Consider the following 22,219-nt stretch of genomic DNA (forward strand, 5'->3'; position numbering starts at 1 on the left):
CCCATGTCAGTCGGGCCTTGAAATCGTTTAGGTGTGGTGCCATGATGACCAGTTCATCCAGCCCATTCCACTCCGAGATAGTTCTAATGAAGAAAGAATTTCTGTAATTTCTTATATCAGGAAAAAACAGCACACATTACATGGATGTGTAATAAATGTCTCCAATATTATTTTGAGAATCATTGGCGTTGCTTTTTTGTTCATTTTTTCTCATATTTAATTTATAAGTATGAATATGTTCTTTGCTAGCTCTGCAACTAAATCCAGCATTTTGATGGTTGGGACAAAAATTCACATTTGTTTTTAAGATATTCCATTATGTTCCATTATTGTGTGGCTATGTGGTCTAGTGGTATGACACTCGCTTTGGGATCGGAAGGTCCTGGGTTCGAGCCTGGTGCTCAGCGCATAGTTGAGTCCTTGGAAAAGGCTCTTTACTTACATTCTCTCATCATACTCAGGTGTAAAATGAGTACCTGGCTGTTAACAGCGTTGTCTTTGTCCGAAAAAATGAAATATCGCCTAACAGGCATCATGTCCCGTCCCACATGTTAAATGTTGCTGTTGACCAGGTACCCCTTGTAAAGTGCTTTGAGCACATTTAGTGGATATTGCGCTATATAAAGCTCAATTTGTAATTTTTAATTTTTTTTTTTTTTTTTTTAATGTTCCATGTTCATCATGACAGAATCCAGTCCAGTGACTGCCTTAGCCTTCACGGCCCACTCGACATCCATATTGTTGTCATGGAAACCACCATTAGACATCAGGGGGAACTTGGTTGGTTATCACATCCAGTATCAAGTTGTATTCTTAGGATCTTCTTTAAAAAGTAAGTTTGTTCAAAAGAGAAAAGGCTCTTGAATATTTCACAATATCTTTACCATTATCATTATTATTTCATCACCATCATTTTCATTGTTATCATCATCATCATCATCATCATCATCATCATCATCATCATCATCATTATCATTGCGTCATCATTATCATCTTTGTCGTCGTCGCCGTCATCATCATCACATCATCATGATGATCATCATCATCATCAATCTCAAATGATTCTGTTGTTCTGTGGAAGATACTAGTCCCTTTATTTTTGTCCAATTTTAGAGTTGTACGATTTTAAAAATGTATGACTTAGCATTATTAGTCACAAACCTTCGTGGTTGGTGAGTTCCTTGTCAGGTTGTTAGCATGATGATATTTTATTTTTACACTGACTTCATGGCAACACAAAGTACATTGTTACAAAACGTTTTGATGGGCTAAAGCAATCATTGTTATGCGGGGAAGTCACGCCAGAACCTCAACTGCCATCTTCCCAACATCCAGAATCTACCACGAGTTTAGTGTGAAGTCATTTACTGTCTGACTGCATCCAGCTTTGAAATCGTATACATTATGTTCTTTCCTTCCCAAAACTTGATAAAACAATATATAGTGTTACAAAACCAATGCAGAAATATTTTCATGTACTAATATAGTGATAAATTAGGGATCAGGTGGTGTAATGGTAGCATGTCTGACGAGCAATCAGAAGGTCTGGCGTTCGATCCCCAGTCGAGGTCGACTGATGTTTTTGGGATGGTTGTTTTCTTGTATTTTTCTTTCTTTCTGTGTCTGGCACCTTTTATACACGCTTGTACAGATCTTTTGACCAAGGACAATGTTTAAATCATAATTTAGTATCAAGACCTACAATGGCTTTCACTTAAATGTCCTGTCAGAAGATTTGTATATCTGTTTAGTGAGAAACAGCAGGCTCAACACTAAAAGTCATTTCTAGGCAGAGGCACTCTTTGTAAATGATAGTGTGCTTACACTAGATATTAAATATTTTAAATCTTTTTTCTCCATGTTATCTTTCAGGTAAAACCACATCTGTCCATACCACAAGTTGCCTTTTGACCAACCTCTTGCCCAATACGACTTACAACATTAGCATAGCAGCCAAGAATGAGGAAAGAGTAGGACACCATACAATTCTACTTGTGACAACATGTATGATACAGTTATAATATGACTAAAGAGAATAACTTCTCTCCCTCTCCCTCTCTCTCTCTCTCTCTCCCTCCCTCCCTCTCTCTCTCTCTCACTCTCTCTCTCTCTCACTCTCTCTCTCTCTCTCTCTCTCTCTCTCTCTCTCTTTCTCTCTCTCCTCTCTCTCTCTTACCTTCTTCATTTATCCTTCTTCTTCTTCTTCTTCTTCTTCTTCTTCTTCTTCTTCTTCTTCTTCTTCTTCTTCTTCTTCTTCTTCTTCTTCTTCTTCTTCTTCTTCTTCTTCTTCTTCTTCTTCTACTACTTTATCATCATCATCATCATTGTCATTGTTGTCATCGTCGCCTTCATTATCATCATCATTATCCTCATCATCATCTTCATTGCCATCATCATTGTCGTCGTCATCGTTGTTGTTGTTATTTTTATTTTTAAAATTGTTGTTGTTGTTGTTGTTGTTATGGTTATTTTTATTTTTGAAATTCTTATTGTTGTTGTTGTTGTTGTTGTTGTTGTTGTTGTTGTTGTTATGGTTATTTTTATTTTTGAAATTCTTATTGTTGTTGTTGTTGTTGTTGTTGTTGTTATGGTTATTTTTATTTTTGAAATTCTTACTGTTGTTGTTGTTGTTGTTGTTGTTGTTGTTGTTGTTGTTGTGGTTATTTTTATTTTTGAAATTCTTATTGTTGTTGTTGTTGTTGTTGTTGTTGTTGTTATGGTTATTTTTATTTTTGAAATTCTTATTGTTGTTGTTGTTGTTGTTGTTGTTGTTATGGTTATTTTTATTTTTGAAATTCTTATTGTTGTTGTTGTTGTTGTTGTTGTTGTTATGGTTATTTTTATTTTTGAAATTCTTATTGTTGTTTGTTGTTGTTGTTGTTGTTGTTGTGGTTATTTTTATTTTTGAAATTCTTATTGTTGTTGTTGTTGTTGTTGTTGTTTATAGTTATTTTTATTTTGAAATTCTTACTGTTGTTGTTGTTGTTGTTGTTGTTGTTGTTGTTGTTGTTGTTGTTGTAATTGTTGTTGTTGTTATGGTTATTTTTATTTTTGAAATTCTTATTGTTGTTGTTGTATTGTTGCCATAATAGTTATAATTTTTTTTCAGTGGTATCGATACCCAGTACAAAACCAGTGACCCTACCTATGACCACATCAGGGAATGTCACAAGAAACATTTCATCGTCAATGGCAACCTCCAGTTTTGGAGCCTTGCAAGAAGAAGATGGTGAGCAGAATCACGTCAAGAAGAATTTGGCCTCTATTGTGGCAGGAAGTATCATCGGGGCCATTGCTCTCATCGTTCTCCTCATCTTTATCTGTGCCCAGTGCAAGAAGTATCGCAAGAAGCAACGCTTGAGCTATGGTAAGATTAGGTTGCTATTTACATACACACACACACACACACACTATCTCTCTCTCTCTCTCTCTCTCTCTCTCTCTCTCTCTCTCTCTCTCTCTCTCTCTCTCTCTCTCTATCTCTCTTTCTCTCTCTCTCTCTCTCTCTCTCTTTCTCTCTCTCACTCTCTCTCTCTCTCTTTCTTTCTCTCTCTCTCTCCACACACACACACACACACACTCTCTCTCTCTCTCTCTCTCCACACACACACACACACACACACTATCTCTCTCTTTCTCTCTCTCTCTCACACACACACACACACACACACACACACACACAGAGAGGTCTGATAACTGTATGGAAAAATTGTGATCAAATTGTCACTGTTGTATTTCAGTGTTCGAGAGACTGTCTTGAATGTAGTTTTGAATTTCAGCCCACAACAACTTGGCTATCAGACCTGTAAATATATTAACATAGGCTACTGTAAAAAGTTTTAACTTTTGTTCTCAATTTCTTTTTAGAAAATGGTAAGGGCTGTCTGAAGCCGGTGATCGTAAAATACTAACGAAAGAGTGAAAATGGAAAGGCTTCGTATGGGAACAAAACAGACAATGGACGTTTCGGGTACAAACCCTTCGTCAGCACAACAGTACAAACAAATTTTATTTGTTTTCCACGTTTATTTGTGTACTGTTGTTCTGACGAAGGGTTTATACCCGAAACGTCCATTGTCTGTTTTGTTCCCTTACGAAGCCTTTCCATTTTCACTCTTTCGTCAGTAATACTCCAGTCTTCTGCATATCCATAAATCCTTAGCACCTTCTTGATAAAAATTATTTCAAAATTTTAGTTTAGTATGATCTGATTTTGCCAGCCTGCTATTATGTTATTGGACTAGTATGTCACTACTCATATAATCTCTATTCATTAACTTTTTTTTAACTGACGTATTATAGACGTGTGAAAAATGCTTTTGTAATATTATATTACTAAATCTGATACTTCAAACCTTATTGTAATCAAAATATTTTTCTATGTATAACATCTGCTTTATTTTGTCTTTCGCTTTCCCTAACAGTATTATGCATCCTTAATTCTTGTAAATTTTTTGACATAACATTCTCTTAATATAATTCTCTGATAATAAAAATGATGCCTGCTTTTTCTCAGCACCTGAATCCAATTAAAGACAAGCTTTAACTCTTTCGAGTTCACTATGATTAGACACTGTTCGATTTTCCATTCATATGAACTCGTGAGAGTTACGGTTGAATCCATTTTCAACCTTCTGACCTTTCAGGTCGGCCCCAATAAACCCAACTGTTTCCAGTTTAATAGGGAATGAGATTAGCGGAAGAGTAGTGTCCCTTGATTGGACGTCACCTTACAGAGAGAACGTCAATTTGGTTTTGAAGTGTCTCAAGCCGCGTTCACCGGAAGCGAGGACGAGAGACGCATGCTCACAACGAACATGACGTTCTCTCTCTAATAACTTTTCCGCCGGTGACGTCACAGACTATGGGTGACGTCCAATCAAGGGATGCTACTCTTCCGCTAATCTCATTCCCTATTAATTTTATGATAGAAATGCCAATGAAAAGGGGATACCCCTGAATAGCTCATTTCCGTGCTCAGTTTACACCGTGATGCTTCAATAACCATCCCAGCAGGCCCTGTGGAATTAATTTACATTTCATACAGTACAAGTAGCTTGACAGATATTCTTTTTTTCTATCAGCTTTCTTACACTTTATACCACTGTCTGTGACCAGGAACTCATCCACACCTGAGCCAAAGAAGGGGGAGGGGGGTACTATGTGTGAAATACTCTAGGGATATGATGTTTGGGCTAGATTTTTCTGATAATTACCTGGTTACCAACAGCACTCAACATTGCTTGATTTTGCTACAAGATAAGAAGAGGCAGTAAAACTTAAACACTAGCACTAAAAACTTTTTTTTTTTTTAAATGATTCTGTAATACATTCTAAGACTCCATACCTTGTCAGCAATCGATCGAAGAAAGCCGAGACAAGTTCAGATCTGCCCATTCTGCCTTTATGCCTGTTTTTCTTGCTTCCAGATGACTAGGCAAAGGCAAATATGGCGCGTGTTATTTTTAAATTCACTTTCATCATAATCTGGGATAAACTCTGTCTTCATGTGCTCATATGATTTAACCTTCTCCTTACCACCTATAGGAAAATTGTCACATTCGTTACGATGCAACCAACAGTTTTCTCATTCGAAATCCTTTGTACATCACAAATTATAAAGAAAATACTTTGTTATAGAGATAAAAATTAGACACTGGACAATTATATGTATATAATGTACTTGTTCCTTTTCTGTTTTGAGTAGAAAATATCTATTTTTTGTGTTGGGTGGGTGTGAATTTTCATGAAAAATTGTGAAAATGGCTGGTAATGAGAGAGTTAAATATGGACAAGTGACTTGTTACTTTTATACAATAGGGCAATACGGCTGGGAAGTTGTGATGTCACACCTTTACTACTTTTCCGATCCCAAAATCCTTTGAAATGTGTATGTAACCGTCCTTTGGAGGACTAGTGGTAATGAATAGGTTACATATTGAATTGAAATGTGTATGTAACCGTCCTTTGGAGGACTAGTAGTAATGAATAGGTTACATATTGAATTGAAATGTGTATGTAACCGCCCTTTGGAGGACTAGTAGTAATTAATAGGTTACATATTGAATTGAAATGTGTATGTAACCGTCCTTTGGAGGACTAGTAGTAATGAATAGGTTACATATTGAATTGAAATGTGTATGTAACCGTCCTTTGGAGACTAGTAGTAATGAATAGGTTACATATTGAATTGAAATGTGTATGTAACCGTCCTTTGGAGGACTAGTAGTAATGAATAGGTTACATATTGAATTGAAATGTGTATGTAACCGCCCTTTGGAGGACTAGTAGTAATTAATAGATTACATATTGAATTGAAATATGTATGTAACCGTCCTTTGGAGGACTAGTAGTAATGAATAGGTTACATATTGCATTGAAATGTGTATGTAACCGTCCTTTGGAGGACTAGTAGTAATGAATAGGTTACATATTGAATTGAAATGTGTATGTAACCGTCCTTTGGAGGACTAGTAGTAATGAATAGGTTACAAATTGAATTGACATGTGTATGTAACCGTATTTGGAGACTAGTAGTAATGAATAGGTTACATATTGAATTGAAATGTGTATGTAACTGTCCTTTGGAGGACTAGTAGTAATGAATAGGCTACATATTGAATTGAAATGTGTATGTAACCGTTCTTTGGAGGACTAGTAGTAATGAATAGGTTACATATTGAATTAAAATGTGTATGTAACCGTCCTTTGGAGGACTAGTAGTAATGAATAGGTTACATATTGAATTGAAATGTGTATGTAACTGTCCTTTGGAGGACTAGTAGTAATGAATAGGTTACATATTGAATTGAAATGTGTATGTGACCGTCCTTTGGAGGACTAGTAGTAATGAATAGGTTACATAATGAATCAAAAGATGGTATAACTGTTTTAATAGCAGGATTTATTGGAAGATTCTTAGGTATAACTGTTTTAATAGCAGGATTTATAGGAAGATTCTTAGGTATAACTGTTTTAATAGCAGGATGTATAGGAAGATTCTTAGGTATAACTGTTTTAATAGCAGGATTTATAGGAAGATTCTTAGGTATAACTGTTTTAATAGCAGGATGTAAAGGAAGATTCTTAGGTATAACTGTTTTAATAGCAGTGATAGTAAGATCTTAGGTAAATGTTAAAGCAGATTTAGAAGTCTTAGGTATAACTGTTTAAATAGCAGGATGTATAGGAAGATTCTTAGGTATAACTGTTTTAATAGCAGGATTTATAGGAAGATTCTTAGGTATAACTGTTTTAATAGCAGGATGTATAGGAAGATTCTTAGGTATAACTGTTTAAATAGCAGGATGTATAGGAAGATTCTTAGGTATAACTGTTTAAATAGCAGGATGTATAGGAAGATTCTTAGGTATAACTGTTTTAATAGCAGGATGTATAGGAAGATTCTTAGGTATAACTGTTTTAATAGCAGGATGTATAGGAAGATTCTTAGGTATAACTGTTTTAATAGCAGGATGTATAGGAAGATTCTTAGGTATAACATTTTTAATAGCAGGATGTATAGGAAGATTCTTAGGATTACGGGACGTAAAAGAGTGAGGATGAATGATCTTTATTGACGACCAGCACACATTTAGACTAGAAAATAAGATGCTACCAATCTGAAAACTGAATATCCATTTCACAAGGTAAGTATCCAGTCCTCCGGAAGAGTGGTTTTTACACTTCCAATGAGATTGGAACCAGTTGTGTTTTTTTTTTTGACATCACACTTATGTTCCCTATTGTATTATTATATTATAATGTTTTACTACTGGACGTGTACTCTGTTTTCTCCAGCCTACCATGCTTACTTTAACAGGGGCTACACTACACAAGTGGTAGGTTCTCTATCTCTGGGTGTATAATATAGCGTGGTTTTTTTTGGTGTATTTTTTCTAACAATAACTTTTGGTTCTTGCATTGTGCTTTACATTTGATATTTGATATACGTTTGGTTCTTTTTGGTTTTCATCTGTTTTGGTTGTTTTAGCTATCTATATCGTGCCTGACTATGACCGTACTGGCGCTAGATGTAATTTCACATCTTATGTTTTACGAAAATAAATAGATATGTATTTCAATACAGTACACACTTTGCTCATTGTAACTCTGAGTGCCTCAGAGATCTGGGGCAGCGTGGCTCAGCGGTATGGTCTTTGCTTCTTACCCAAAAGGTACCGAGTTCAACTACCCGCCTTGCTGTGTGGCCTTGAGCAAGTCACCTCGCCCTAGCTCACTTTGTGGCTTTGTTCACTGCAGCTGATGCCTGGGTTATTCCGGGCGGTCTTCCCTTGGAATAGACTCTAAAGACAAATTTCTCCTTGGCGATAAATAAAGGGAATTTAAAATTTTCATTTATTCTCTTAGAAACCAAGTTTCATTTCTAATGGTGATATAAGGCAGATGTTAGACCTTTGTCATGCTTGCATTCTTACAATATGTTCCACTACCTATAACAAGATGGTACTTATTCACACATTCACACTCGTATCAAGTGAAGTCATGCGTGTAAAATGTTTTACCCAAGACCCAATGCAATCAAAGATTTGCAATCATTGTCACCTATTCAGTCATCGACTAGATTCAACATCACTAACATTTTCCTTTAGCGCCAGACATTTGACAATTTTTATTTTTATTTGACAGGTTTTTTTTTTGGGGGGGGGGGGGGGGGTTTCATTCACTATGGCCTTTTTTGGATGTTTTTAAAATATAATTTTGATTATTGTTTCACTTTATATCATCAATTTTGGTTGATTGAAATTTAATCGTCATTGTGGTCGGTATGTTACGGTTTGATCTTAGGAAAATAGAAATATTTTGGTGTTTTCATTTACATTGGGATTTTATTTTAACTGTTTATTCTAACATAGATGGGTTTTTTAAATCTTTTTAGCACACATTTTACTATTTAAAAAATTATGTTTTTGAAATAAGTTTCCATAATGACTTGTATCATTATTGAAGGTTTATAAAGGAAATATTTGACCTGCTTGACATTTTATTTTTTTCATTTTGAATTTGATTATTATTTTTTGATATTTTTATTTGATGATTTTTATTATTTATGGTTTTCAAGGTGTCAATATTTGGCAAGCTTTTTTTTTAATTCGATCATTTTCATATGTTGCTTTTATCATTATTATTGTTGTTGTTATTATTAAAATTATTATTTATTATTATTATTATTATTATTATTATTATTTTATTATTTATTATTAAGTTTATTATTGATATTATGTTATTATTATTATTATTATTATTATATTATTTATTATTATTATTATTATTATATATTATTATTAATTATTTATTATTATTATTATTATTATATTATTATTATTATATTATTATTATTATTATTATTATTATTTATATTATTATATTATTATTATTATTTATTATATTATATTATTTATTATTATTATTTTATTATTAATTATTATTATTATTATTATATTATTATTATTATTATTATTATTATTATTATTATTATTATTATTATTATTATTATTATTATTATTATTATTAATTTATATTATTATTATTTTATTATTATTATTATTATTATTATTATATGTTATTATTATATTATTATTATTATTATTATTATTATTATTATTATTATTATTATTATTATATTATTAATTATTATTATTATTATTATTATTATTATTATTATTATTATTATTATTATTATTATTATTATTATTATATTATTATTATTATTATTATTTTATTATTATTATTATTATTATTATTATTATTATATTATTTTATTATTAATTTATTATTATTATTATTATTATTATTATTATTATTATTATTATTATTATTATTATTATTATTAATTATTATTATTATTATTATTATTGTTATTATTATTATTATTGTTATTATTAATGTTATTATTATTATTATTATTATTATTATTTATTATTATTATTTATTATTATTATTATTATTATTATTATTATATTATTATTATTATATTATTATTATTATTATATTTATTATTATTATTTATTATTAATTATTATTATTATGTATTATTATTATTATTATTATTATTATTATTATTATTATATTATTATTATTTATTATATTATTATTATTATATTATTATTATTATATTATTATTATTATGTATTATTATTATTATTATTTATTATTATTATTATTATTATTATTATTATTATTATTATTATTATTATTATTATTATTAATTTTATCATTATTATTATTATTGTTATTATTGATGTTATTATTATTATTATTATTATTATTATTATTATTATTATTATTATTATTATTATTATTAATATTATTATTAATTATTATCATTATTATTAATTGTTATATTATTATTATTGTTATTATTATTATTATATTATTATTATTATTATTATTATTATATTATTATTATTATTATTATTATTATTAATATTATTATTATTATCATTAATAATAATAATAATTTATACATATATTTTAAAAATTGAACTTCTAATTTATCGTTGTCATCTTTTTTCCTCCTTTAAATTTGCTTTTCTTTTTGCCAATTTTACTTTGGATGTTTTTCATTTTTGAAATTTGAATTCTTTCATTTCTTTTATGGTGAATATTTTCTCATTTCATTCTATTTATCATTTTATACTTTACTAGTGTGTGTCAGTTTTCAATGCTGTGGTTTTACTTTCTTTCTCTCTCACTGTTGACTTATTTATTTTATATAACCGTAGAATTAATCATATAAATGTCATAGATATTCATGTCTTAATGGAGATAAAGATAAAGGGAGTAAATCTGACTCATGAACGAACAACACAAAACAAACGACGTTTCGGCCCTTGGCCTTATCAGATTTACTCCCTTTATCTTTATCTCCATTGTATTGACTCATTTCGGCACCTCTATTTATTAGTTTTACTATTCATGTCTTAACCATGGTTTCTATTACAACACGTGTAGAGCTTACAATATTTATTTCTCTTGATGGACACGCTACATTTATGATCCATGATCTCAACTCTGTATTGTGTCAGGATGATATAGATTTTAAAAAGTTGAGCTTTTATATAGTGCAATATCCACTAAACATGCTCAAAGTGCTTTACAAAGGGTCCATGACCAACAGCAACACGTAACATGTAGAATGAGACGGGGCACTGTTACGCGGTATTACCATTTTTCAAGAAAAGGAAATACATTATATTACTTTTGTACAATGGTTAGTAAATGAGAAAAAGGGGGTTAGAAAAGAAAACAGGTGAAGGGAGTAAATCTGACTCATGAATGAACAACACAAAACAAACGACGTTTCGGCCCTTGGCCTTTATCAAGTAAACACAGAGTATGTTGTTCATTCATGAGTCAGATTTACTCCCTTTATCTTTATCTCCATTTTATTGACTCATTTCGGCACATCTATTTATTAGTTGAAAAAAATCACCTATAATGTTTTCTTTTCATACCCTCTTTTTCTCATTTATTAACCATTATACAAATCTAACATATTTCCTTTTCTTATCTACATTTGCTAAACTGCGGGACGAACAGGCAGGTTTTCGGAAAAACCGTTCAACCACCGACCAGATTGCCTCTCTGCGAGTCATAGTAGAACAGTCTATAGAATGGAACTCTCCTCTTATTGTCAACTTTCTGGATTACGAGAAGGCTTTCGACAGTATTGACAGAGCAACATTGTGGAAAATTCTGGCACATTATGGACTCCCTGAAAAGATAGTAAACCTCATTAAGGAAATGTATGAAGGATCAAGTTGCAGGGTTGTACATGAAGATCAGCTTACTGACAGCTTTGAAATTAAGACTGGTGTCAAGCAGGGATGCTTGCTCTCACCATTCCTGTTCATCCTTGCCATTGATTGGCTAATGAAGGAAACCTCCAAAGGGAGAAGAAATGGGATACAGTGGACCCCCTGGACACAGTTGGATGATCTGGATTTTGCAGATGATCTGGCTCTTCTGTCCCACACCCAGGACCAGATGCAAGCAAAAACCACAATTATAAACAGCCTCTCGGAATCAATTGGTCTAAGAATTCACCCTGCAAAGTCAAAGGTCTTGAGGATAGGTACGCGTCAAAGGGAGCAGATCAAAGTAAAAGATCAGGAACTCGAAGATATAGACACTTTCTGCTATCTCGGAAGTATAATTGACAAGGATGGAGGCACGGAAGCAGAGGTGAAAGCACGAATAGGAAAGGCACAGGCTGCATTCACATCTTTGAACAGAGTTTGGAGAACTAAAGATATCTCCCTTCAACTAAAGCTAAGACTTTTCAACTCAAACGTGAAGTCTGTCCTACTGTATGGATGTGAAACTTGGAACGCATCACAGGCATGTATAAGGAGGGTACAGATTTTCGTAAACAGGTGCATGCGTAAGCTACTCAGAATAAAATGGATGGATAGAATAAAAATGAAGAAGTATGGAAAAGAACACAGCAGAAACCAGTGGGAGAGGATATAGGAAGAAGACGATGGAGGTGGATTGGACACACGCTTAGAAAGAATGACTCAACTATAACAAAGAAAGTATTGGACTGGAACCCTCAGGGCAGAAGATCAAGGGGAAGGCCACGAGGAACATGGAGAAGAATTAAAGAAGCTGATATACAAAGAAGTGGTAAGACCTGGAATGAGATAAAAAAGTTGGCTCAGGATAGAGAAGGATGGAAACTGTTTGTCTGTGGCCTATACCCTGACCCAGGGTGAAAAAGGCAATGATGATGATGATGACTTTTGTACAATGGTTAGTAAATGAGAAAAAGGGGGTTAGAAAAGAAAACAGGTGAAGGGAGTAAATCTGACTCATGAATGAACAACACAAAACAAACGACGTTTCGGCCCTTGGCCTTTATCAAGTAAACACAGAGTATGTTGTTCATTCATGAGTCAGATTTACTCCCTTATCTTTATCTCCATTTTATTGACTCATTTCGGCACATCTATTTATTAGTTGAAAAAAATCACCTATAATGTTTTCTTTTCATACCCTCTTTTTCTCATTTATTAACCATTATACAAATCTAACATATTTCCTTTTCTTATCTACATTTACTTGAAGAAGGCTAAAGACCGAAACATCATTTACTTTGTGTTGTAACTTTTATACGAGTCACTTTTACTCCTTTTATTTTACTATACATTTTATTGACTCATTTATGTACCTCTAGATTTTGGAATTAAAACATTTCTTGAGATCAGGATGTTTTTATTATTTTTTTTATCTGAGAGATAATAATTTGACCAGCCAGTTCAAACACATCAAACCGAGGCATTGATTTTTATATATAAGTTTATCTATATTGTTTACATCAGATCTGCTGTTATCTTTCTTGAATGTCCATGATTAACTTGTTTGTTAGAACTAGATAAAGACTCTCTATTCAACATTTTAAAATCACTTCTTCATTTTCCTTTCACGGGGCTGAAATTGATCCAAGCTCCACAAAACTCCTGAAACAGAAAACAACAGACTATTATGATATGAAATTGATACCTGAGAAATTAAATCATTGGCTTTTTCTTTCTTTCATTCTTTTTTTTTTTTCTTCTTGCTTTTGTTTTGTTTTTTAAAGTTTTGCTGTTGTTTGTTTTTGTTTTTTTTGTTTATTTTTGTTTTTAAATTTGTTAACCTGGATCACATCTGAACTTATAATTTGCATGCCAGGATAGTGACCAATGTGTACAGGACTAGAATAAACAGATTTATTCCGAGTTTATTCCAGTCCTTTATAAAATAGTATCCGATTTGTTCTATTGTATTTACTTCTGTCAGGGATTAATTAATGCTTGTGTCTGGTTGGGGCTATGGAGTGGCAAAGGGATAAATTGTCCTCAGGGTCTATTTCTGTTTCCTTTTGAACTCTTTCTCTCTGTCATTTTGATCTCTTCAGTGATTGCAAGCACAATTAAGCCTTAGATCTATCCATATATATATAGGCGCAGCGTGGCTCAGCGGTACGGTCTTTGTTTCGTACCTGGAAGGCACCAAATTCAATCACCGCTGCTACACTGTGTTACCTAGCTGAATTTGCAGCGCTGCACTGTGGCTGACACCTGGGTTATTCCAGTCTTCCCTTGAAATAGACCCTAGAAAAAAATTTCCCCTATGGGATGAAATGGCAAAAAAGAAACGTGTAGCAATGACAAAGTCAATGCAGCTCTCAAACTGCTTTTAATGTTGTCATTTTCCCTGGTTAAGTTGAACAATTTTTACAAGTTCTTATTTTCCTTTGATCAATTTCTTTTTTTCAGATGTAGGGGAAGAAGGAACAATAGGGACCGTCCATCAACACAATGAGTGAGTAATATGTGTGTGTGTCGTCTTTCAATGTTGTAGCCTTTACATCAATTATGTTTCTGTTCAAATTAAGCCAAATAAGATATTATAACAATGTGTGCCTTTTATCCCACCTCTAATTTTTTTCTTGCTGTGTTCTAGAATGGGATAACAACTGCATAGGAAGAAACTTTATGACTATTAATAGGTAATAGGAATTTTCCTGCATTCTCTATCAATACCAATCCTCCTATATAATTTTTGTCAAGAATCTCAGAGATTGCGCTGAAAATGTGTTGGTTATAATTATATTGTAAGTGTAAATAACAGAGATGATAAATAGACTGATTTCTAGACAGATAATGAAACAGATAGACAGACAAATAGACTATATAAAAACCAGGGGGACCCAATAGCTAATTTGGTAGAGAACTCGCTTCACACCCAAAAAGGACCAAGATCGATCCCGGGTGCAATTGAGATTTTTTTCAGACCCCCATGCCCACCCAGCAGTGATTGGGTAGCTGGGTCTGTTAGATCTAGCAGAAAATACTTTGCAATAGACTAGTGTCCTATCCAAAGGGTAGCAAGCAATTACTATTGGCTTTGAAGGACTACTGTATATAAAAACGGATTGACTCATGAGACTTAACTCTATTCATAAGCATGGTGAGTTGTAATGCCATGTTTGATTATATGCTGCCAATGTGTATGACCCACTTGTCCCTGTATTCATATGAAGGCCACAGGAGGAAATCGATCAACGTCCGAAAGACACTTACTGTTCTAATGTCACAATAATTTGGTATTAAAATCAACCAAGAGCTTGTTTTTTTTATATGCATCTGACTTGTGGTCAAAATATATACGTTTAGTAATTCACATTCAGTTCAATTCATATTATCATGTGGCGTTTTCAATGGGTTTCCAAACTTTGATTTTGATTTTCTCAAAAGCTGAAAAATGTGACTTTGATCGTTTTTCCCTTGTGGTCTTCATGTATATGTGCCGTGCAAATTACATGGAATATACTTTTGATAGGCTGACGCTTCAGTACAGTAGTTATGAGATTGGCTTACCAATGGTAAGCTAGAAGTTGTGCCTTGTGGGCATAATGGGCAAGTTCAGGGGAAAATTTCTCTTCTCTCAAATAATGCTGCTACCTAAATAATACAAAATAAAAAATAAAGATTACACGACCCTCGTGATATTTATAATGTGATGTATTTTATTTCAACTGGCAGTGGGTGAGTGGATGATCCTTTAAAGCTAGAAGGCCCAGAGAATGAAATCGTAGCTTAATTTGGGTTTTTGTAGCATTGAATTAATTATAACATTTGCTTACTACTCATTGGATAAGACTATTGTCTATCACAAATTATTTCCATCAGATATAATTTTTTAAAAATAAAATAAATAAATATAAATAATGATAATGATAATAATAATAATAATAATGATAATAATAATAATAATAATAATAATAATAATAATATAATAATAATAATAATAATAATAATAATAATAATAATAATAATAATAATAATAATAATCATAATAATAATAATAATAATACTATAATAATAATAATAATATAATAATAATAATAATAATAATAATAATAATAATAATAATAATAATGATAATGATAATAATAATAATAATAATAATAATAATAATAATAATAATAGTAATAATAATAATAATAATAATGATAATAATGATAATGATAATAATAATAATAATAATAATAATAATAATAATAATAATAATAATAATAATAATAATAATAATAATAATTCCCTTTATTCATCCCATTTGGGAAATTTGTCTCTAGGGTCTAGTCCAAGGAAGACTGGAATGACCCAGGCATCAGCCACAGTGCAGCGCTCCAAATTGAGCTATGGTGAGGTGACTTGCTCAAGGCCACACAGCGCAGCGGTGGGTGATCGAACTCGGTACCTTTTGGGTATGAAGCAAAGACCGTACCACTGAGCCACGTTGCCCTAGAAATTAGCCAACCAATCATGCTGGATGGACAGAGGAATCTATGTGCAAAATGTTATTTCTAAGGGAATATTGTTGAAGTGCCATGTTGCCTGCTTAAACGGGCTGACCTAATTAAATATAATTCATCATTGCCTACTAAAAAGCTTACTGGTGGTTATAACACAATCCTGAGAGCAGGCATAATTGATTCATTGCCTAGTATGTAAAAAGCTTACTGGTGGTTATAACACAATCCTGAGAGCAGGAAATGAGTTTCTAGGAATGAGACGACCGATTCCAGCTGGAATTTTTAGCCTCATTCTCTTACTAGTACCTATTTAAGGCCTGGGTGTGAATTTAACACTGTGCTGTAACACAACAAAAAACTTTCACATACAATATGGAATAATACAGTGATTTAATCATCCTTTTCTTGTTTTTACACAGTGGGAGGGGGACACACACACAGGCAATATGAAATGATACAATGATCTATTTCTTGTTTTGTTTTTCAACCATTTATTTATTCATTTTTTTGTTTGTTTTTTTTTTTTTCTTCTAATTTTCAGACAAACATCTACACAACAACAACAATCACAAACGGATCCATCAGCAGCCACCACCACAACGGCAACTATCATCTCATCCAGCACTGTCAAGGCAGACAACTTTAGTACAAACAACAACAACAACAACAATTCGTGTCAATCCACAACTGTAACCTCAACAACAATGACAACAACAACAACAGCAGCTATCACAAATACAACTTCACAACCACTGGGAGAAGTATCAGGCACAGTTGACAAAGATGGCAAAGATAATGTTGACAATCTGAATGTTTCTAGTCCGCAGGCAAAACCAGCAATTGGAACAAATGCAAAGGTATTGCTATAAGAAACTGCTTGAAGTCTGAAATTGTAAAAATACTAGAAGTAAAGCAAATATGGAAAGACTTTTCAAATATATCACAATTTTCTTTTCTGAATTAAGAATTACAATTTTCTTATAAGAATTAAGAATTACAATTTTCTTATAAGAATTAAGAATTACAATTTTCTTATAAGAATTAAGAAGTACAATTTTCTTATCTGTTAAATGTGACAGCATAAATGGACTATATTTTTGCATTTTAAAGCCTTTTCATTCTCACCTTTGGGTTTTATTTCAATTTATTTCTTTAGGTAAGCATTGAATTTCACCTGACTTGTCAATTGATTTTTCTATACTTGCTTTCATTCCACTGTTGCTGTATTTTACTTTTATTATTTGCTAATTTCCAAAAAGGGCTAGAGCATAATCTACCAAAGGGAGGGGGGGTAATAATGACTGAGGGGATTATAAACCGCTCCACTCATCTGCTTCCTCATCAATCATATGTACCTTACATCAATAAGATTTTTTGTCATTGTCCTGGAATGAGACCTTTAAGTTTTTCCCAGTCTCTGTCTGAAATGTTTGCTGAGACGAATACAGTGAGAGGGATGTTTCTTTTTGGAGAAGATTTTATTTTTAAATACCATAAATCATCTCTCTTTAGCATTTTTGTTAGTTATTGATATGTGATGAATGGCGTGCAATGATCACCGATGTCTGGCACAGACTTGGTACTTGAAGAAGAATTGATATGGTTGTGATGTTGCTATTCGATTGATTATATTCCTGATTGTTCAGATCCAATGCCTGTGTCTGGAGGTAACTTATAGGTGGTATCAGACTTAACATGTAGATAATCCCACTTGTCCTTGTTTTGTTGTCTGTTGAGCATGTCCATTTTGCTTTTATTTGGATGCCGGGCGCTTAAATGACCTAAATAGTGTCGAAAGCGCTGTTAAACACCTAAAAACAAACAAAAACATTATTTGGATGCTTGTAAGTCGTTTCGAATCTAAAGATCTAAAAATATAAATTTTAACAAACCCGTCATCTGTTATTTCTTTTTTTTTTTTTTTTTGCTTCAAAATCCAAATCAACATTTCTAATCGATCAATGAATCAGTTTGAAGTTTCTACCAAAATCTAATTGACTTTTAAGGAAAGAAAGAATATATCCGTGGCCCGTTGATCAAACCTCTGAAGTAGCCTCTTTGCGATACTATACTTCAGAGGTTTGATCAACGGGCCATCTATATGTCCCTTATGAATGGGTTTGTTTTTGTTTGTTTTTTTCTGATGACCAACTACTTGAATTATGTTCTCAAGCAATTGATTATTAATTTGATATAATTTTCCCATTCATTCCACTAGTCCAAGGGTTCAAGTTTTAAACGTCTCTCCAAGCCCTCTATATTTCAAGGTCAAGGTTATTCCAAGCTAGACGAGGAAGGAGGTTAGTGAAAACAACTGGCCTAAGAAAAATATAAAATGTAAAATAAAAAGTTATATAAGGCTATGACAGAAGGTTATGATTGTGGTGGTCACTAAACTTGAAGGTGGCTACGAAACCGTCCTTAGCGCGGAGGAAGACTTCGGAAGTTGGGTTGACAAAATAAATTTGGAGGTGTAGCTGTTGTAGATTATTAAAGATTGTTGTAGATTATTGAAGATAACTTTATAAGACCGGTTGTTGATCATGGCTGACTTCCAAGATTCAAAAAACGGAAGTGTTTATTCCGGAACTGAATATTATGAATAAAATAAAAAGAAGGATCATCAAAGGATCATAACTGAAACAATACAACAAGACAACACAATACAAGGATTGTTTCCCTTGTATTGAACATTAATATTAACTATATTACATCCCTTCCCCCACTAAGGTAAAACATCAGCTTTGCAGTCACCAGAAAATGTAACAATAATAATGTAAATCATTTATACCACTCCTGCAAACAGTTCGAGGCGCTTTTTCAATACAAATATCAGTGTTACAAGTACAGGTCGTACACGAAACATGCGTAAGACTTTCATATCAAGAAAATAATAATAATAATAATAATAATCTTTATTGTCCAAATAGGCAATTATTGTCAGGTTACAGCTCTTGTAATAGGCGAAAAAAAGTCATTAAAATAGTGGTAATAATGATGATAATAATACTGATAGTAATGATGATAATAATAATAAAATAATATAATAATAATATAATAATAATAATAATAATAGTAATACTAATATAAATAAACTTATTACATCATAACACCAGACACTAAGATATGAGGTGAGTAGAAAAGTGCCAGAAGACAATAGAGAATAAAAAAAATTTTTCGCGGCGGTGGTGGGGTTCGAACCTGCGACCTTATTGGTACGACAACTCCGCCTGGCAGGTGAAAGCGTGGCTCTACCGTGTGAGCTATCCACGAACACAAAAATATTCGTTTCAAACCCAAAGTCATTTCTAGATCCCTCTCTCACCCACTTCTTGAGATCGCCGATTCGTTCACCACCATCGCGAAGTAATTTTGACCAGCAGTTAAGCTTAATAGCCAATATTCTCATCACAAACATATAACATAGAAACGATTGAGACATTGAGTATGCTCCAGTGTATGGGGTGAATTTTTAATTCAGAAAAGTGAGTGGAGCAGGCACTTATGTTGGTAACAACAAGATATGAAGTGAGTAGAAAAGTGCCAGAAGACAATAGAGAATAAAAATTTTTTATTCTCTATTGTCTTCTGGCACTTTTCTACTCACTTCATATCTTGTTGTTACCAACATAAGTGCCTGCTCCACTCACTTTTCTGAATTAAAAAAACACCAGACACTAAAGCTTTTCATTGTTTTTTGTTTAAATATTCAAAGGAATGGCAGAGGAGGTATCAGACCCAAGAACCAAACCTGTGCCCGTTCCTACGGGATTTAAAGGTGAGACATCTTCAGATACAGAGGAAAGAATAACATCCTCCAAATCCCTCGATGATACAGTCTCTATTATGGTGAGTTTTGCTCTTTTACCAGTTTCACCTCAACCTTCTACTTCTGTGTTGTCAGTTGTCTTTAGATATTGGTATAAAATGTCCAACATTAAATTATTTTGTGTTTTTCCCAAGTATATCATGTAAATATGAATTGTAATCTTGGAAAAAACAAACTGCAGAACAAAAAATCGAACAAAATAGAATTTGTTTGATTAAGTGAAATAATGAAATAATCTTGTAAAATTTAAAATTGGAACATTTTTTTTTTTTGGGGTAAATGTTGTGACTCAAAGATCAATGTCCCATCAATGTTTTCGATTTTTCACCTTAACAACACCATTACCACACATCATCTCATTTGTCTGCAGTATTTGTTTTTATTTTTAAATTTCAAAGCTATTTAAAAGGCTTTATAGCTTTGGATCTAAATATATATATATTATATATATATATATATATATATATATATATATATATATATATATATAATATATATATATATATGTGTTGTGTGTGTGTGTGTGTGTGTGTGTGTGTGTGTGTGTGTGTGTGTGTGTAATGAATGTATGTAGTATGTATGTATGTATGTATGTATGTATGTATGTATGTATGTAGGTATGTAGGTATGTATTATATATATATTTTTTAAAATTAGAGACACTGATTTAATTTTGTCCTTATTTTTTTTCATCTCTTCAGTCTGACACCCTGAAACGTCGGTCTAGAATGAAAAGTGAGAGTGCAGCTGCCATAGCCATACTGAGGAACAGTCAAATTGTCAGCATCGATGACTCAGATGGCTTGATAGACAACGAAATCCAATCAGAAGTTATATTTAACGAAAGAACAGTCTTATGATGCTGTTACTACTGTTGTTATTATTGTTGTTGTTGTTGTTGTTGTTGTTGTTGTTGTTGTTGTTGTTGTTGTTGTTGTTGTTGTGGCTGTTGTTATTGCAGCAGTTGTTGATCTGTTGATGCAAATAGATACAGTTGATTAAGGATAAAATGTACAGTGCAGTCCTTTTTAACACAAATGTCAGCAGGACAAAGAAAATTTGTTTAATGGAAATTTAAAAACAGTGTGTGCGGTATCGAAAATGTGTGTGTATGTGAATGTGTTTCTGTGTGCGTGTGTGTTGTTGTTGTTGTAGTTGTTGTTGGTCTGCATTTTCTATATTCCCATTGCAGTTAACAGGAATAATACAGTGATGATAATTGTATTTTGTAGAACAAATGTTAGTGAAGTTATGGCTTTTACATTTTTCCAAGCTCATAGCAATTATTTTTGTTAACTGTTGAAAGCTTTGAAAACACAATTTCTGTGCCAGTGATGGCTGGAATATATGGTTTGCTATTTAGATATTTGACGTGCTAAACTCAGAGGTAGTTTTTATTCTTACATGACATCATATCCTACTGTTTAATCAAGATGCAATTGTTACTAATTACAGAAAATGAAGTGAGTAGAAAAGTGCCAGAAGACAATAGAGAATAATAATTTGCGGCGATAGGGGCTCGAACCCATAACGTTACTGATACGACAACTCCGCCTGGCCGTGGGAGGGACGCTATGCAGTCGCCTCCATCCACCACTACAAAAAAAAGTGGTTTCAAACGGTGTGTCTATCCCGAGTCCCTCTCACGACTTCTTGAGGTCATGGGTTCACGACACACAAGCTCCACGAAGTTTGTTTACAAGTCACCAGTAATGCTAAAGCTCTCATCTCAACACAAACATGTAACACAGAAACGATTGAGACATTGAATAAGCTCCAATATTGGGGGTTGACTATTAATTCAGAAAAGTGAATGGAGCAGGCACATATGTTGATAATAACAGAAAATGAAGTGAGTAGAAAAGTGCCAGAAGACAATGTTACTGCTTGGAGCTCAAAGAATTAAATTACCAATGAACAAAAATAGAAAAGAGACGTCAGTCTTATTCACAATGATGAAGTTGTGGATGTTTTGGATCTCCCCTTTGTCAACAAAGCACGATGCATGACACAGCACACTGAAGACGATTGTGAGTTGAGAGGATGGCATTGTTAAGGCAAAT

General features: G+C 32.6%; 1 protein-coding gene across 2 annotated transcripts in view; it reads left to right on the forward strand.

Annotated features, from left to right (window-relative positions):
- LOC144979847 (contactin-3-like) overlaps positions 1-22,087 on the forward strand; it is a 113,069-nt gene extending 90,982 nt beyond the window's left edge. The window contains exons 25-33 of one of the 2 annotated variants that reach the window (XR_013646783.1): positions 689-832; positions 1,873-2,004; positions 3,110-3,367; positions 7,801-7,841; positions 14,286-14,331; positions 16,869-17,184; positions 18,546-18,627; positions 20,043-20,176; positions 20,858-22,087. Coding sequence is in view for 1 of the 2 variants with exons in the window: in XM_078927053.1 (XP_078783179.1) it covers positions 689-832; positions 1,873-2,004; positions 3,110-3,367; positions 14,286-14,331; positions 16,869-17,184; positions 18,546-18,627; positions 20,043-20,176; positions 20,858-21,016 (1,271 nt within the window). In the remaining variant the exon portion in view is untranslated. The remainder of the gene's footprint in view (positions 1-688; positions 833-1,872; positions 2,005-3,109; positions 3,368-7,800; positions 7,842-14,285; positions 14,332-16,868; positions 17,185-18,545; positions 18,628-20,042; positions 20,177-20,857) is intronic. The other variant, XM_078927053.1, reaches the window with a different exon arrangement.
- Positions 22,088-22,219: the final 132 nt, after the last annotated feature.

Source organism: Berghia stephanieae, chromosome 9 (genome assembly GCF_034508935.2).
Source record: "Berghia stephanieae isolate SIO BIC M18660-M18661 chromosome 9, UCSD_Bste_1.3, whole genome shotgun sequence".
Lineage (NCBI taxonomy): Eukaryota > Metazoa > Mollusca > Gastropoda > Nudibranchia > Aeolidiidae > Berghia > Berghia stephanieae.